At 34.1% G+C, this 19,957-nt stretch overlaps 1 protein-coding gene across 6 annotated transcripts in view; it reads left to right on the top strand.

Annotated features, from left to right (window-relative positions):
- GPM6A (glycoprotein M6A) overlaps positions 1-19,957 on the top strand; it is a 370,267-nt gene that overhangs the window by 200,177 nt on the left and 150,133 nt on the right. The window contains exon 1 of one of the 6 annotated variants that reach the window (XM_011959587.1): positions 14,836-15,617. The exons of the other annotated variants lie outside the window; for them this stretch is intronic. Coding sequence (XP_011814977.1) covers positions 15,602-15,617 — 16 coding nt within the window. The 5' untranslated portion in view covers positions 14,836-15,601. Of the gene's footprint in view, positions 1-14,835; positions 15,618-19,957 lie in introns of those variants that run through there. 6 annotated transcript variants of the gene reach the window in all.

Genomic DNA, 19,957 nt, shown 5'->3' on the forward strand with positions numbered 1-19,957 from the left:
GATGATGATGATGATGGTGGTGATGATGATGATGATGATGATGATGATGATGGTGATGAAAGGAGAGCAGGAGGAGAAAGAGAAGGAAGAGGGGGAGGGGAAGAAAAATAAGAGGATAAAGAGGAAGAAGAAGGGTTCAACTGTACAGACTAAAGAAAGAATAAAACACAATTTTTTCCCCTAAATAGAGACAGATCTAACAGAGCAGCTAAACCTGGCTTGGGAGAATTTAGCAAGGGCTCCATTTTGTGCCATTAGATTTGAATTAAAAATAATTCTCTTCTTCTTTGACCTGAAATATATTCAGCAGTTTGGTAGCAGCCTTCTTGAAAATGAATAGATTTTCTTTTTTTATTATTAAAGAGCCCACACATATTTTTAGCATTCTGATTCTAGCAATGAAGTCAAATATATTAAACTGTCAGGTTCAGCAAATGGTTACTGAAACTTGGAAAATTATGTCTTATAATATTTTATGATATGCTGTTAAAATTTAACGAAGTAGTATACAAATTTGCTGACACTAGGCTTACTGTGTTCATTCATAAGAATTGATCAAGGTAAACAAAATTGTGCAAGAAATAACAGTTTGAAATCCTTGAGGACAGTTTAATAAGATAAGACCTTTTATAGGATATGTTTAGTAATTTTTAAGGTAATGAATTTAAAAAATAGCATGCAATGAGTAATCAATTTTCTTTTGCCTTCTTTTAAGCTTTATTTTAATTTTTGTATTTTAATCAGTATATAGTCTTATCCAATTGGCTTATATTTTAGATGGGGTCACGAGAGAACCTGAAAACAGATCATTTGAGCTCTAGTCAATGATATTTGAAGAGTATTTCTTTCTAACCTTTCAATGTTCATCATATTCTCCCTACAATTTCGGTATACTAATTTTTTTGATGTATTAATCACTAGTTTGTGTTTTGAAATGAATTTGTGATACCATTATTTGGTGGAACTGAGAATGAATTCTTATTAAACAACTGAAATAACTTCTTGTTTTATACGTCAGTTGTATAGCCATGCTGAAAAGTATAATCTTGAAGAAAGATAAGCTTATTTATTTAGGTGTTATTTTTACATAGTAATTTTTTTTTGCAACACTACATGAAAATTTAATTCACAAAGAGACGACAAGCGTGTATTTCCATGGTTGATCTCTACAACACCTTTTCGCAACTTTAAGCCCCCTCCCAAATGATTGGGATCTGCATATTATACTTATGTGGAGTGTAGTATACTTACCAAAGGTCTAAAAGGAGCTACTGATTTATGACACATGTGTTCTTTCATATCATCTGTGTATCAAGAGTGACCACTAATTTTACATAAATATCAAAATTTCTTTGCCCATTGTTTCTGCTAAATTGGAAGGAAACTTTGTGTCATACTTCCAGTTACATCACCACTGCAACATTTGGACTTAACTCTGGTACTCTATTTTCTTTTAAATTCTGCAATGAAGCAAAAGCAACATCACTATAACCTAATGATGATGAGGTCTTTTCAGGCAACTGTATTACCCATGCTCGTGTCCCTCCAGGCATTCCAGAGTCTTTAAAGTATTAAAAAACAGAGTGTATTTATTTATCTAACACGTTCAATTTTTTAAAAATGTATCATATCCAGTGGTCACTTCATTCCGTCTCTATCAGATTCCTGGAAAATTCTCTCCTATTAACTGACAAATGTATTTTGCTTCAGTCTTTAGGTATTAATAGATTTATTTTTTTAAAGTCTACTGAGTGGTTTGTTACCTATTTGTCTGTATTATAAATGTATTAGTTTGAACCATGTCAAATTACCAATATTAAACCCTTTTTATCTACAAAACGGCTATTCAATATACCTATAATATTAGTGTGCTACATTTATAAAAGTTTTTAACGTGATCCTAATTTCAATGTACAAAATAGAAATATATCATATGAAATAATTAGGATCTGCATATTATACTTACGTGGAGTGTAGTAAACTTACCCGGCATTCTCCAAAATCCTTGGGAGGTCATTAATTCGCTGCTTAGTTTTCCCTGTTAGCAAAAGATGGCAAACTATTTGAAGACTTTATTGTCTGACACATTCAAATTTCATGAAAAAGCTAACGTTGATCTCATTTCTTACATTTCTTGAGTTCAATACTTGGGAGGCTTGTCAAACATAGGGCTAAGATTAACAAGTGCTTAAGACTAACCCTGTTTGTCTTAATGTAGACAGAATGTCCTTTAATCTAGAAAGGGGAAAATTTGTTTTGTTTTTCCTTGGATAGAATAACACTCCAAAAATCATTTTCCATACATGTGGCATGACTCAATGGAGTCTCAGAGCCTGCAAGCTGGGAATGTCATTCTGTTATGAGGGGGTTCTCTTTCAGATCCTCTAGGATGAGTTTACAAGGCTGTTTTGTGGTACATGGGGGAAAATGAGTTATATACCATTTCAGTGTTGAATGTAACCCAGGCAAAAACCTGACCATTATTACCTCTCTGGTGATTTTGAAGTATTATTTTGCAAGAAACAGAAGCCTTCATTGAATGGGTTTTATGATCTGTGTTTTAGAAATATGATGAAGTCACGGTTTAGGCCTCAGAGTGGACAATAACACAGTATGGCACTGAAGGACAATGGAATGCACTTTATTTTATGTAGATATATAATTTTAGCTATTATTTATTAAGTGTGGATGTGGAAACAAGTGGGGATTGATGTGAAAGAATTTGATGCACCCGATCTTGCTATAGGACAGATTAAATTGTTTTAGACAAGATTTGGCCTAGAGGTTGGAGGGTCTTTTCTCTGACTTGGATAATTTGCATTCAGTGAAATTAAAATGATATTGATATTATCTAAAATGAACTCATATACACAGGGTTAGCATACATTGATTAAGGAAAAAATCTATATCTCTACCTAGATTTGTGTATATGTTATATAATTTTGTTTCTGTTCTATTTTGTATATTCTTTTTACCTATTTATTTTTATTTTGTACATTCTCAAATGAGATTACTCTTCAGTTTAGCCCTCAACTACAGATTATACAGTTATTGGAATTATTTATTGACTTCCTAACCATTTTGGAATCCATATACTTTTTAAAAATATTGTACTCTCAGGATCATTTTTTTTGAAATTAAAATTTTGAAACATCTTTAAAATTTAGTATTAAAAATCCCATTTCAGGGTCCATAGAAGTTGAATGAAAAAAAGAGCTAAACCTCAAAAAATATTTGAATTGTATCCTTATCAATAGGGTTTTATATTAAGTCTCTTGCTCAAGGGTGTTCTGTTTGTTTTTGAAAACACTTGCTACTTTTAGGGTGACAAATGCAGTCATCTGGAAGTGTCTGTTATACCTCAGTCTTCATGACTCCAATATTTCCATTTTTTACTTTTGTATATAAAAATAGTAATATTACTTCTGTGCCTTGTATGCTTTTACTTTCTTGCACTAGCTCACTCACTATTCTTATAAGTTGAGTTTGCAAAACTGTTCTTCAATTGACTCTTAGATTCCTAGATACTTAGATTCAAGCAGTTCTTAGTGTGAGAGGGGAACGTTAAAGACTATGAGCTCAGTGTCTGTTGTTTTGGAAGAGGTCATTGAATGCGATTCCCCTACAATGAGTCAAAATGAGTGGCCCACAGTCAAAAATTAAAGAACTGCATATATTTTTTGGCCAGAACAGAAATGATTTATATTATAGAAAAGGGTTGATGCCAGTGATACTCTAGGAAAGGGAGCTGACTGGAGCTCCCTAAGACAGATGAGCAAAGGGAGATTGTGAGTGCTGCCTAAGACATCCTGGGGCAGGAAAACAAGATTGGAAGAGCTATTTAAAACCACGTTGGGAAAGAACAATGTTGTTTCCCATTTTGCAAAATGGAAAAAGGAAAAAAGGAAAGGAGACGGTAGACTCGTATATTTTAAGCACTATGTATCAGGCCACTGAAATCTTTGAACTCATTGCTCATAACTAGCCTCTGGCAAGGATTTCCAATTGCTTTCCTTTCACTTTCATGTGCAATACAGCAGAGGACATGCCAGACAAAAATTGAATACCTCTTTTGGTGCAATATAAAAAATGCATTTTACATTTCCCTTGGCAAAATTGCTTTCCCGAGGAAATCCACTGTATTCTAAGGAGAAAATGGGACACTAAGAAATACAAATCTTTACATTCCAATTGTGGGTTACATTTGTTCTGAAAAAGAATTGACTCTCAGGATTAAAAGACTAACAGAAAGGACATATATGAGAAGAGTAGTAACATTCAAAACTTACCTGTCTGTGATTGTCAGTAAAAGAATTAAGTTGCCTCTCCTTCCCCCATCAAGAAATATAATAATTAGAAAGTTAGTACAAAGTTTGTATGTATATTTTTGATAAGGTGATTCTGGTAAATATGCAAGAAATATGACATAAATTGACCATATTGTTCATTGTTAAATCTAAGTTAAGTGTTTCAAGTTTTCCTCATTCTGTAACCTAGCTTTGCAGTTTTGCTCTTCAAATGAGGTGATTATGTAAAGGAAATGGTTATTTGTCTTGAATAACTGGATTGTAAGTGTCATAAACAGAGTTTTCTTAGCCTTAAATAGGTGAATTGAGTGCTTTTAGGATAATTTGGGTACATGGTAATCTTAATGTCAAGTTTCAATAACTCAGTTTCATTAAAAATTATTAAATGGCATAACAGCAACCTTTGTGAAAGGTGAGGTGATTATGCCTTAGATTGTTATAAATGAATGACTTAGAAGATTGATTATTAACTTTACTTTGCAATGAATATGTTATGTTTGTGATTTGAGGTTTATTTGTCTTTTTAAGTTACACAAGTAACTTAAAATACCGTATTCTGAGTAGCTCTTCCATATTAGTTTGCTTTGGCATCACCTATTTGTTGATGATTATGGCACTTCATTTCCCCAACTTAAGTTTCTGATTCAGTGAGTATGGAGTGGGGCCCAGGAATCTGAATTTCTAGTATTTTCTCAAGTAATGCTATATTTGTGGATCCTGGAACCACACTTAGAGAATTGCTAGTTTTGTAGATTATTGGTTAAAAACCCTGGTAGCTTTCCCAATTGTGATTCATAATTTATATACCAAACAAAGATATTATGGATTTGAATTCCCAAAATTTGAGAGGAAATTATACTCAGAGATTGCAATCATTTAAAATGAGAACTTTAAGGGTGTTCTGGACAACACCTCTATAATTTTGCCTTCGAAAATGAAAAGAATTTCGAAGCCTACAATCATGTACACAAGCCCTTGACTACTTCAAAAAGTATTGCAAAATGACTGGGAGGCTGTGGTGGGCAGATCACTTGAGGCGGGGAGTTAAATGATATGTAGTCTTTAATCTGGATTATTCAATAGGCATAGAAGAAAACTGCAATCATGGAATGATGGGGGAAATTGACTGAGATAGCCTACAGTTATTGAAAATGGTAACGCATGTAACAACAAAACATTACCATGTATTCCATATACATGGGAGCTCAATTATTTGAGGGCGGGATATAAACATTGATATCACATCACACACTGCTGCTGGTATTAATCCTATTGTCAATCCCAACAGCTACCTACCCAAACATCATTAATAAATAAATTTTATGACCAGGATTATGAAAGGCCCAATGAACCCTACCTCTAAAAACAATTAAAATAGTTGGTTATCAATATTGTGACTGAATAAGATCATAGAACATCTTTTATCTACAAGTAAAATGAATAAAAAGAAAGTAAGAACTGTAACTATCGGGACCCCAGCTATTACCATGTGCTATAGAATCAGGTATTTGCTTTCTGGCATTATTTGGTTCAATTTTACATGTGTTAGTTATCTAGAAGAAATAAAATGACTAGCAGCTTTTCATACATTGGTATAGAATATGATATTAAATTTGCCAGTATTTTTTTTAGAGAAGAGAATCCTTAGTAATCTGAGAATTGAGTACTTACGAAAAACAACAAAGAATAACATAGGATTAACACACACCAAAAACACAATTCCGGACTTATGAGAAATGTTTGAAAATATTGTTTTGGGTCAGAACAACTTTCAAAACATGATTAGACAGGAAAAAAATTGTGAAGTTTAATTCCTAGGGGTATCACTGAGAGGAAGGTAGTCTTCAAGCTCCTTCACTGGTGCATGCTGTTTGCTTCTTTGTTTTTGAACGAATGAATATATAATGAGTTCCCATAGGAATTAAACTTCGCAACTTCTTCCAGAATTCCCAGATGTAAATATCACTCCTAAATTATAATCCATATTTGGTAAAACAACATAAAAGTATTGTGAATGCAATCAAATAAGGTGATTGGTTTGTATTTTAGCTTTTGCATACTTATAATGAAAAACACTAAAGTACCAGAGGGAAGGTAGTGTAAATAAACAGAACCATTCAAACATAAATTCACATCTAACTCTGCTATGTACTGGTTGTGTTTTCAGGCAGTTGACTTAACTTCTGATCAACAGACTTAATTTTCTCATCCATCAAGTAGGAAGAAAACTGTCTATATGTTGGAATAGTTGAGATATTTAGAAATCATTGAATGCACTGATTGGTAAATTAGAGATTATCAAAATAGATTTTTATTCATCTTTTAGATTATATTATTATCTTCATTTATTGCGTTATATTGCCTCCTTGTACATACTGAAAGCCATTTACTGCCAATGTTTGTGATTATATGTAACACAAATATAAGTCTTATTAATAAATAAGATAAGTAGATAATTAATTTGGAATGACTAGTTGCTAGCCATTCTTGTAAGTGTCACTGTCCAAGGCAGACTACATTATAAAGCTTTTGATGTAGAAGAGGTGGAGACAGAGAGCAACTAAAACAGCATCCACACATAAATAAATAGATATTTAAGAAAATATCAGTGATATATAGTTTGAGAAAAACAGGGTGGCCTGTTAGAAAGTGACAAGATTGCAATCAAGCTGTTAATTTCAGCTGTAGTCTCATATGAAGGTTCAGTTGGGGTCAGGGGAAGAATCTGCTTAGTGGCTCGTCAAGTGATGACTTGTTGGCAGGCCTGGTCCTGTACCACGTGAACCTCTCCACAGGGCTGCCTCATGCCATGGTGCCCGGCTTCTCCAGAGCAAAGGATGTAAGGGTAGATGGGGAGAGAGATTCCATGTAAGTTGGAAGCCACAGTACTTTTACTTATTTTATTATATTTCATTTTATTTTGAGACAGGATCTTCCTCTGTCACTCAAGTTGGAGTAAAGTAGTGATTATGATTCACTGCAGCCTCAAACTCCTGGGCTCAAGTGATCCTCCCACCTCAGCCTCCTCCCAGATGGGACCACAGGTGTGTCTCACCATGCCCAGCTAACTTTTTTAAAGTTTTTGTAGAGATGAGGTCTCACTATGTTGGCCACACTGGTCTCAAACTCCTGGCCTCAAGCAATTCTCCTTCCTTGGCCTCCTAAAGTGTTGAGATTACAGACATGAGTCACCATACCATGTCCACCCCACAGTGCTTTTATAGTGTAGTCTTGGAAGCAACATTTCATTGCTTCTGCCGTATTCTATTCATTAGAAGCAAGTCAAAAAGGGCAGCCCTTACTCAGGTGGAGAAGATTTCAGAAAGGCATGAATGCTACTAGGAAGGGATTATTGAGTGCCCTCGAAGAGGCTGTCTGCCTCAGATAACCATAGGCACCTCAGCTGCAGTATGTCCAAAATGGAATTTATCAACTGACTGCTGAATCAACCCTACATCCTTTGTTCTTGACTTCCATCACATCTGTCATTTATGTACCCTGTGTCCCAAGCTGGAAGTTGACAGGTCATTACTAATGCCTTTCACACTTTCCTCTATATTTAATGAGTTATCAAATGCTTTCATTTCAGAAATGTCTTCTAATTCCGAATTCTCATCTTCATGTACTCAGTAATTGACTATTTCCTTAAGCTATTGAGGTTGTGTTTGTTATGCTTCTCTTCATCCAATCTCTATTCACTTTAATTAGAATAATTTCTCTCAAACAAAATATATTCATGGATTCTGTTGCTTAAAGGCTTCCATTGTTTATACTACCTATAAAATTAAATCCATTAGCTTTATTTTAGTATATCAAGCCATTTGTAATATGGCCCAAAGCAAAGTTTCTAGGCCTATTATCCAGTCTCATTATTCAGCATTGAAATAGTCTCTTGGCATGCCCTCACGTGATGTGTACAGGCCCATCGTGATTTCCTTTCCATCTTCTTTCTTACCGACCATGCCTCAACCAGTACCTCATCAGGAAGCTTTTTCCAGGCTTTCGTATTCATCATAAGTCATGCAATTCCCCAAGTTCCAGTACATTTCTTTAATGTCATACAGCTCATTGAATTATCAGCTTCATTTTTTCTCTTTCTATGCTATCCTTTTAGAATAACTTCTGAGCAATATTAATCTTGAATTCAAAGTTCTGAACAGAAAAGTATAATGATTGACAGTAAATACTGAGAGAATAAACAATTCCTTGTTTAAGTTATTGTGTGTAATTGCACTATATCTTTGAAAGGAAAATATACTATAGAAGGTCCAAAGAAGGGGTATGAACAAGATAAACATTTGATTATGGTTTCTATTAGGGACTCACATACGTAAATCTAAAGAAATTATATGAATATTCAATACTCATTAAGATAACATCATTAGCTAAGCACTGTTTCAAGTGCATTATGTTTATTAATTTACATAATCCTTACAATAATTATACAAACAAGATACTTTTATTACTTTTATTTTATGGATGAGGATCCTAAGACCCAGAGATTTTTGATAATTTTTCCAAGGTCACTCAGTAGTAAGTGGTGAAGTTGCTTCTTAGGCCTGTCAATGTAGATCCAGATACTCTGTATTACTCTAGAAGGAAAATGGTTTCCCAAGATGCATCCAAATCAAGATGACATAAATTGACAAAGGTTAAAAAGTTAAATGAATCCAAATCAAGATGACATAAATTGACAAAGGTTAAAAAGTGAAATGAACAAAGACTAAAAGGCAAAAGACTAATTAGGATAAACGGATGAAATTATATTTGTGAGCCAAGAGGATCAGAATTTACAGCATCATAAGAAAGTATTTTAAAATATTTTCCCTCTAAATATCGGGAAGAATTTTGGCAGCTTTCCAGAGTTTAAAGAGGAAAAGAACTCCTACTATCATAAACAATGGGAAATGCATTTCTGAAAGTCAGGACATCAGATGATCCAAGTAAAAAGTATAAGTAGTGTCTGACGTGAAGAAGAATTCGTGGAACTCGGCCGGGCGTGGTGGTTCACACTCGTAATCCCAGCACTTTGGGAGGCCGAGGCAGGCGAATCATCTGAGGTCAGGAGTTTGAGACGGGCCTGGCCAACATAGTGAAACCCTTTCTCTAATAAAAATACAAAAATTAGCCAGGTGTGGTGGTGCACACCTATAATCCCAGCTACTCAAGAGGCTGAGGCAGGAGAACCCAGAAAACGGAGGTTGAAGTGAGCCAAGATGGGGCCACTGCACTCCAGACTGAGGGACAGAGCGAAACACTATCTCTAAATAAATAAATAAATAGAATTCATGGATCTCTTACAGACTATTCCAACATGTTCTTAATTGCTGTAAGATGGGGACGGTGGGTATCCAGGCAATCTCCACCAACAGGGTCCTGGATAGCTCAGAGGAAGAGGATTCATATTGTATGAAGCCATAGAACATCTTTTAGAAGGGCAATTATTATTAATTTTCCGGAAAAGTTCTACCAAAAATACATAATATAGTCCATAATAGTAGACTCATCTGTACTAGTTAAAGAATGTATTAACATGGATAACTTTTAAAGATATAATGTTAAATGAAAAACCTAGGACCACAAGCGCAGACCACTATGCCTGGCTGATTTTTGTATTTTTTGTAGAAATGGCGTTTCACCATGTTGGCCAGGCTGATCTGAATCTCCTGACCTTAGGTGATCTGCCCGCTGCAGCCTCCTAAAGTGCTGGGATTAAAGGCATGTGTCACCATGGTCGGCCACATTGTTAACTTTATCATTGTGTGTTATATTATTTGCTTTATGTTTGAAAGGTTTCTTGATATAAATATGTAAAAGAAAAGGCATTGTGAATACAATAACATGAGAATCCCATATGTGCTTCTGTCTTTAATTTCAGTATTTCCTTTGAAATTGGCAAATAAAGTTTCTGATCAGATGTCAAAGAATTATAAGTTAAATTCCAAAATAAAGAGTTTTACACTGTATTTTAAAACATAAACTTATTAAGCAAACTGAAATTTAACATCTCACATTTTACTAATATTCATCAATTATAATGATCAGTGGATGTATTCTAAGTAAACTTAGTTGTTATTTTGAAAAGTAATGCCATTTCCAATTTTACAGAGTATCTTTACAAGAAAGCATGCGTTTCCCAAGGCCATTAAAATAAATGTATCACAAGGGCAGTAAAAAAATATACAAGATTGCCTCTTCTTTTTGGCTATTTTCTTCATTTAATTTTTTCTAGTCTTATTTTTTATTTTTGAATGTACTTGAAAGAGTAGATACCAAATATCCAGTGTAAAGCTTTAGAATTTAAAAAAATAGTATAACCCACACTCTAAGCTTAATACATTCTACACCTTTGACTTAACTATTTATTGGCATGGCAATTTCAATCCAATGCATAACCAGAAGAAATAAACACTATATGTTACTAGCAGTAAACAGAGGGATTGAACATATGAGCTTAAATTTTTTTAGCACATATGAGTTGGAAATTAAAAAGACTGAAATATATTTTTATAATAAGATCAAATTACTTAAACCAGAGTCAATAACTGTTATACTATAAACAAATACAATCATTTATTTGCAGCTTTATAAATTATTTTATTTCAGTGCTAATTTTACTGATGACTGCTTAGGTCTTATGAAGACTCTTCAGGTTATATGATTAATAATGAAATATGACCACATGCTATGGTATCAAAGAGTCAATTTGATTTCAAAAATAGGCTCCCCATAAAGATTTTAATATATGGAAGTATTTCTGGGAGTGTAGAAGGACAATATGTCCATTTTCAGAAGGCATAAAAGCCACAAAACATTTGGAAACTAGTTTGCTCTTGTTACAGAAAAGTATGTGTGTGTGCGTGTGTGTATATGAATAAATGGGTAAAATATGAATGCCACTATTTTGTAATGAATATTGCTTCTGTATGTTTTAGATGAGTGCTTTCATTTTGATATAAACATTTTGTTAGTGGTCTTCATTTATTAAGTAAGAGAAAATTGAATCTCTTCTCTGTTATGTGGATTAAGATGGTGACTGCAATCAATTTCTGAGTTCAATTTTAAATAGACAAATTTAACCTTTTATCAATTGCTCTTACTTTACATATAGAGACATTTATAACAATACATCCATCAGTCTACAAATTAATGTCAAATCATGAAGCAAACTCCAAATTGTGTTGACTGCTACCAGTTGACTGGGTGGCATATGGCAAGTCACTTAACCTCTGAGACCTTAATTTTCCCATTTGCAATGCTGAGGAGTAGTGGTAGAATTCCATGTCTATGCGTCTATTAATTTTAGATGCATTTCTTAAAACTGATATTATCAAGAGTAATGTAAAAGTATTATTAAATTCTTGTCATCTTGCTAAAACAAGAATATCTTTTCTGCTTATACATTTTATTTATCTCTACTTGTTTTAATAAAGCCCATCTGCCATCTGATTTATTTATTAAATAAACTCATCTGAGAATCAATTTTCTTTTACCTAATAGAGCCTATGCATAACATGATTACAAAGTGTGAAAAAAATGGAACTCTAGTCCAAAAGACATAGGAAAAAGATTTGCCAGAAAATAGGTACGTTTATATTGTATTTATTCTTTTTTTCTTTTCTCTCTCTCTCTCTCGTACACACAACCACTCCCCATTAAAGCAAACTTTAATTGTAAATATGATAAATACCCAGGTGAAGTTAAAATATTTTGTATATTATATGTCTAAGGGATTAGTTTAAATATTTGTTTCAATCTAGTGCTAACATCTATGTTCTCTTTTCTTCCTCCCTAAAAGAAGGAACAAAATATCTTTTATGCAATGAATAGATAATTTCATCATGTTACAAAGTCCTTTAATTCATGGCATTTGTTGTTCCTGGTTTTCAAATGAAGACTTTTTAAAACAATAACCAAAAGGGTATACAACTTTCCCTATGCCTTCATAAATTTTCATTGCATAATATAAAATTAAAATCATGTTGAGATAGAGTGACTTCCAGTTTGTAGAATATGGTATCCTTATATCAGGGACACCCCAGTGGCATTTGCTTTTGTAGTGAAAGAGAAGCTAAAATATATTGACTTCAGGCATTTTTAATAGAAAATACACTCATAAAGATAACAATAACCAAGGCAGAGGATAAAAAGAATCATACTTGTGATACTTAATAGCATTTTAGTTATTTTAAAAACTGGTGGTGATCTTACTGCAAGCATCTCTACAGTGCAGTCTCAGGAAATCTCATTAATGTGTTAGCCCCTTTATTTTGCTGGTGAATTTGTTGACAGAAAGTAATTGGGTCACTGTATTGAAATGCCGCATGTAAGCTCAGAATTCTCTGTGTTGGTTGGCATGACAACCATAGTGGTCGATTAAACATGCTCAGAAATTGGGAACCTGGGCTTCTCAGAAGCTGTTAACTAGATGGGGAATAAAAAACTGTGTAGATAATGGCAAATTGGGCAGAAATTTCTAAGAATTGCCTTGAATGTGCTATTATACATTTATTTATGTAGCGCTAACAAGATAAATGTATGTGTAAAAAGCTAGATATTTAAAAATTCACTTAGATGATTTCAAAATATAGTTTTGATTTTATATGTGTTTTAATAAGAAAAGGTTGAAACAGCCTTACAGTATTAAGGACTCTCTATTAGAGATAATTCTGATATTACTCAAAACAAATATATGTGCTATCAATGGCAGTTTCTATTTAGCTCTTTCCCCTTGTAAATGATTTTGTGAGGTGCCTGGCAGATGATATCTGCAGATGGCATACAAAGGCACATTGGCACACAGAAACAGCCTTTGCTGGCCAGTTCTGCCATAGCCAAATTTAGGGACCAGGAAGATGGTAAAAGGACAAATGATTAAGGAGAGAAACAGAGAGTTGATTTGATGGTATGACTCACTAATACCTGTTTACTTCTATATTTTAACTCCCTTCCTTTGGCTGGTGTATAACGGTTAACATAAAGACAAAATTTGGAGATAGAAAATTAAAGCAAGTTATCATGTCCTAGGACACAATTCATGTATTTTTGTTATTCATGTTCCTTGATTTCTCACACCTCAGAAAACATTTGGGCTAGGAGAAGGAATTGACTTTCTAGAAAGTACTGTCTTTTAAAATTAGCCTGCTTTTATCTGGATAATAAAATAATAAAAACACGATAAATTGAACATAGCAGATTTACAGCTTCTGCAATTGAGTTTAGTTGCCAAGACAATCAATATGTGAGATCAATGAAGGGGGCATGTCTTAATTTTATTATTTCTTATTTGTATGCTTGTATTAAAATTCATACATGGATGTTTTGATTAATCAAGAAGCTGAATATGGATATCAACTATAAAAATAAATATTTTAAATAGGCCACATTTATTCCAAAAGTCTATTGTTGAAATAAATTTTAAAAATCATTATTCATGATAGCACTTTTGAGAAGAAGACGTGTTAAAGATCACCTTTGTTCTGCAAAAGTAAATTAACTGTGGAGGATTAGGAACTAATTAGTGATAGAACTGGGCCTAAAACCCTGCTGGCCTCATTCAAATGCAGACTCTTTTTACAGCACCATGCTGCCTTCTAATCCCACTACCAAACACGTTGTGGTCAAAACACGTTAACTTCCTACTTCCAGGAGATGTTCACTTAGTGTAAATGAAACCAGCACCGTTGATGAGTTTTATTTTCATATTCCTCATTTTCTTTCTTTGTCATAGTTCCTTGCATGGAGCTATGGCTCTAATTTATTACATTATGCACCAGTTTTTGTTTGCTTAAATTTTTAGATAGCCTTATTAACGTCTTCATTCTATTTATATGTCTGATTTCTTCATTAAGAACTATTAAAGGGTGGATAGGTTCAAGTATTTGCTCATCCTTGGCTGGTATTTTAAAATTTACTTCTAAAACGAAATCCACTTCTGAAATTCCCCTGTAACACTATAGATGCATGATTCTGCAAAATTTTCGTTTTCTGCTATGCAAATAATTAAGAGTAATAAAATCTAGTTTCAGTTTAGTTTGTAACTGTCTCTAACATTAAATTTTCTAGGTTTGGGGATGAGGGTTTTATCTGTGTTGTATTTGCATCTGTATGATGCTTTGATTGCTTTGATTAAAGCTTTTCAAGTATTGGGATTCAAAAATGTTATTTTTTAAAAAAAAATCCGTGGTCTGTATGTTTCTACTTTTATTTCTGTTAATAACACAGACTGAATATGTCTTGCCAATTTAAAGAAATTTCTTTGAGAAACAAATGACGGTTTTCCTTGATTTCGGGATTGAAAATACATGTATCTCTGACTGTTCCTTTTGTTTTTCTTGACATATCAGTTAAAAATATTTGTTCTCATCTTCCTTTGTTTATTCTTTAAATCTATTTTCAGATGTTTTTCCTTTTCCTTTCTGTTGTTTGGTCTCTTCTCTGTCTTGCTCTTCCCTGTTCAGACACATCCTCTCTCTCCCCTTTCCATCTGCTTTCACTGGAGTAACACATATTAATGAATATCCACAAAGGGACAAAAAGAGACTGGAGGAGGAGGGTGAGGTGGAGAAGTGAGGTGCTAGCAAAGTCAAATCTGAAATAAAGGATGAGAAGAGTGTAGATGGAAAAAATGAGGAAGAGAGGATGAAACAATGGAAAAGTGTAGTTTTCAAAACTTAAAACCTCAGAGCATATCTATGTATGACTTTTTTCATCTTTGTGAGATTGATTTGTTCATTCGTTCATCATTTAATAAATATATAACGAGCACGCAATGTGGGCCAGCTGTAATCAAGTTGCTGGGAAGACAGTAATTAGAAACAAGCTAACACGCCAAAACCAGCCTTCATGGAGACTGTATTCTAGTAGGTAAAACTGTCATTTTAAAATGGTGCTTTATATTGCTTGTGAATATTCTTGTTTCAGAAGTGAGAGCAAAAGGAACAGATTTTTCAAAGAAAATTATGTCTTGCATATATTAAATTTGTCTGACTAGGAAGAGTTATGTCAGTAAAGCAATTAGATACATAGGTTGTGATTTCGGGAAAAAAGCTGAATTAGAAATCTGTACTTGTAAATCATCAACAAGTATGAGATCATTGGTGATGTTGATACTGGTGAAATCAACCTAAAGGTAGAACAAAAAGGACCAAGAATAGTAACTTACAAAAACAATTTAGAAAAAAATCTCAGAACAGGAAATAGAATGTTAAATTGTCACAGAAGAGAGGATGTGCCCTTGAATCAAAGGAGAACAGAGTTCACAGGGAGCGAGTGGCCAGCACTGTCACACTTTTATGACAGACGTGGAAGGTAAAGTCAAGGGGGACTTTTGAGGGAGTATCATCAGTGAAACTATTGAGAAAATCATTTCTGCTTTATTCTCTATAGCGCATACCTCATTAAATACATTATTAAAGCTTTAAGATGAATGTTATTAATTGGCATGTCACATCCAATGAAAGGGATGCTATTTTTTTGTGTTGTTTGATCTTTGATAAAGATTTGAACAGTCATACATATCAAGGGTAAAGAAAAAAATAAAAAAGAACAGAGGGAGAAATAGAAAAACAAAAGAAAAAGTAAAAACACCAAGATTACAGGCTAAAGGAAAACTCACAGCGGGAGGTAGTTGTGGGAGGGAATGCCATCCAACAAGTGGCTGGAAAGGTTAATAAACCCTTTTAAGGAAGACCACAGATATTTTTCTTTCTCTTTAAAGAATAAAGTTCAGCCTTCTTCCTTGAACTCAAAGAAAGAAAGTTTGGCTAATTCTCATTTTGTGTGTGTTCGGTCTCACATTCTGTGGAGAAAGAATTGTGGTGAAATTAGTCTGGAGGTTTTGTGCAGAATGAATTAGAGAGCGAGACTGGAGGTGGATGATGATAGAGGTCAGACCAAGGGAAAAGTCATAGAATGAAAGGGTGCAACTGACTCAAGGGAACATGGACTGATAAGGCACATATCATATTAGTTCTGAGGGAGAAAGGAACGTCTAGACTCAAGGGGCTTTCATGTGCTTGAGTGATAAGGAGAATAGAGAAACAGAAATGGCAGGAGAAGGTGCTGGGTAAAGGAAAAATGTCTTATTTTAGACATTTTGAGTTTGAAGTGACACTAAGACACCATTCGGGGATGAAAATAGACAATCAGAAGTGAGGGATTGAAAAAAGTAGAGGGGGCAAATGTTCAGCATAGGAACTTTATAGATGCCCAAATTGAGGTAATTGGAGGGGGGAGAGTCAGGAAAAGGGAGAGAAGAAGGATAATTTGGATCAAATGCTACCTGCCAACTGAATACCTGCTAGTCGTTAAAAAGAAAAAAAAAAAACACCTTCCCTGACCTTCAAAAAAGATGGTGTTATTTGTAAATGTCTCTACCTGAGATTTTAAACATTCTCAATTCATGGTTTCTGTAGTGTCCTAGTAATTTCTCCTCATGGCGTCTCTAAGTCAAAAGAAACACCTAGCACTTTTAAGTTAATGGATGTCACTATGTTTTCTGTTGAAAGTTTAAAATATCCAGCAATATCCTGTGGGTTTGCTGGTGCTCTGTGAGATGCCTTAGGTCACAGGTTGGAAACTATAGGTTTATGCTATGCTCTCTCATATTTTTCTTTTTTCTCTATCAGAGTGTTTATGGCCCTCTATTATAATTGCTTCTGTAATTATCTGTCTTTCTGATTGGGCTGAGTCTGCAAGCTACACTAGGAAAGAACCATTTCCATCTTGTTCCTCATTGAATCTGCCTTGCCCAGCCATGGTGATTGGCTTGTGGCATGTGTTCTGTAACTAGCTGTTGAATTAATCCCAGTTATGAGGGGAGTAATCTTATTTGTCTTTATACACAGTGCTGATTTATCTGCATCTATTTTTCAAACTCTAAGTTATATTCTGGCATATTTCTTTTAGTAGAATTTTTCTAATGATCTATGTGAAATCTGTTGAAAACATATGAGTAGTATGAATGCAAATGCTAAAAAAAAGGGGGTTTCTTCTTTATTTCTGCCTAAGAGGGGAAGGGATTTAAAAGAATAATCAGTTTGAGTAACTGTTAAGGGTGCTTTAGAGGAGATGAGAATAATAACTATAACAATAGTTAATATTAATACAATATGGTTACTAATTCTATTCTCCCAACAGCTTTAGGAGGCATGATGCATAACAAAATGCCCCAAAGTTAGTAGCTTAAGACATTCATTTATTATTTTTCACAGTTATGTGGGTTGTCTGATTCATTCTTCTGTTCTATGTGATGTTGGCTGCAAGATGCTGGGACATCTGCAGTCTTCTCGGAGCTTCATTGGGCTGGAATGTCTCAGAGGGCTCAGTTGATGCTGGGTGATGGCTGTGAGCTTAGCTGAGACTCTGCGCCAGAATTCCCAGGTGTGGCCTCTGCATGGAATTTGGACTTTTCGTAGCATGGCAACTGGACTCAGTCAGGGGACATCCCCAGAGCAAGTGATCTTAGGGACTAAGGCAACAGTCACAAGGCTTCTTATGATCTAGCTTTGGAAATTGGAGAAATTCACTTCTGTCACATTGTGCTTGCAAAGCCAAGTCACTAAAGCTAGCCCAGCTTCAAGGAGGGGGAATTAGATTCTATGTTTCCATGTAATAGGCAGCATGCCTATACAGAAAGGGGATGAATTGAGATCTTGGACTATTACCAAATGTAGGTACTATTACTTTTCTTATTAGGATTGAGACGATCGATTTATGGAGAGGCTATTAACTTAATTTGATAGTGGAGAAGTGCAATGGCCAGTACTTGTACTTAGAGAATTTGCTCTCAAGAGTTTGTGTCTTTAGTCACAACCAAATACTGCCTCAGCCTCTGGCAATATTGTTCATTCTCATATATGACTGCACACACACACACACACACACACACACACTCTTAGCATATTTAGAGGTCATGATGGTAATGATGATATTGACTATAATCATGGTAATTTGTTTTTGACTAGTTCATTAGAATTCACATTCATTATTTTATTTACTCATGAGATGAATTTCTCCTTCAATTGTTTAATTTTGAAATAATTTTACATTTACAAAAGCATTGCAAAGATAGTACAGAAACTAGGATTATATACTTAAGCCAGCTTCCTCTAATGTTTACATAACCATAGCACATTAATCAAAATTAATCAATTAACATTGAAATAATAATCTCCAATTAACTGCAGACTTTATTTGGGTTTGCTAATGTTATCTACTAGTTATCTGCTAATGTCACTTAATGTTCTAGGATACAATCCAAGTAACTACTGTTGCATTAGTTTCCTACAAGCTGTGGTAGTGTTTCCATATTTCTTTGTTTTACATGACCTGACACTTTTGAAGAATGCTAGTCATGTATTTTGTAGAATTTCCCTCATTTTGTGTTTGTCTGATATTCTCTCATGATTAGAATGGGATAATAGATTTGGGGGAAGAATAGGACAAAAGTGATCTGCCTCTCTCATCACTTCATATCCAGAAGCACATATTATCCACATTATTTATTACTGGAAATGTTAACATTGATCACTTGGCTAAGGTGTTGTCTACTAGGTTACTTCACTATAAAGTTACTATTTTTCCCCTTTCAAACTATGTATGTTAAGAAAGTGAGACATTCTGTCTATACTATACTTTTAAAGAGAGGTGATAAGCCCCACTTCCTAGAGGAAGGGATATCAAAAAATTTGTGGACGTATCTTAATACTACCATTGTAATTGGTAGATGTTTCAGAGAGATACTCTGAGGCTATGCAAACAGAACGATTCTCATAAAATGAATTTGAGTCTTTATTTTTCTCCTCTGATTTGAAGTTTTTGTTACAAAATTTATTTTTCTAATTTTTTTGCCTGCAAATATTGGGATATAATGTGACAAAATGGAAATCCATAAAATATTGCCAATAATTCTTATCAATCTCTATAAATTCAAATACAATCCATTTCCCAATTAAAGTACAAAACATTTAAATGATACAGTTCATTTGTTCCAATTACTATCTCTGCCTTAAGGAATTGAATCAAAGTATGCATTCATTTTATTTAATTATATCAAAGCATATAATTTGGCACAAATAAATAATAGGCTTTAATATTATGCTTCGAAAATTGTGCAATGTTTTAAGTCATATGTTAAGTTTCTTTCATATTATTCAACTTGGTACTCCACAAATACTGAATTTCCTCACTAATTTAATTTATGAAATATTGAAGTCAAAAGGATTAAAAGAATTTCTGACAAAAATGGAGAAAAATATAACATCATGAATAATTCACAATTGTGCTACTCCTTTATCCATTATTTAAAAAAAATTAGTGGCAAAATTAATGTGACTTAATCGGAAACAAATTCTATTAGAGTTAGGTTTCTTATGTAGATGAAAATAGGGTGACAAGGCAGCGCCTGATTATTTAATAATTTATGTTTATGTTTAGAATCCTTATTATTATGGCACAGGTGAATTTTTTTTTTTTTTTTTTTTTTTTTGAGATGGAGTCTCGCTCTGTCGCCCAGGCTGGGGTGCAGTGGCTCGATCGATCACGGCTCACTGCAAGCTCCGCCTCCCGGGTTCACGCCATTCTCCTACCTCAGCCTCCGGAGTAACTGGGACTACAGGCACCCGCCACCACGCCCGGCTAGTTTTTTT

This window comes from Colobus angolensis, unplaced genomic scaffold (genome assembly GCF_000951035.1).
Source record: "Colobus angolensis palliatus isolate OR3802 unplaced genomic scaffold, Cang.pa_1.0 Scaffold5, whole genome shotgun sequence".
In the NCBI taxonomy this organism is placed as follows: domain Eukaryota; kingdom Metazoa; phylum Chordata; class Mammalia; order Primates; family Cercopithecidae; genus Colobus; species Colobus angolensis.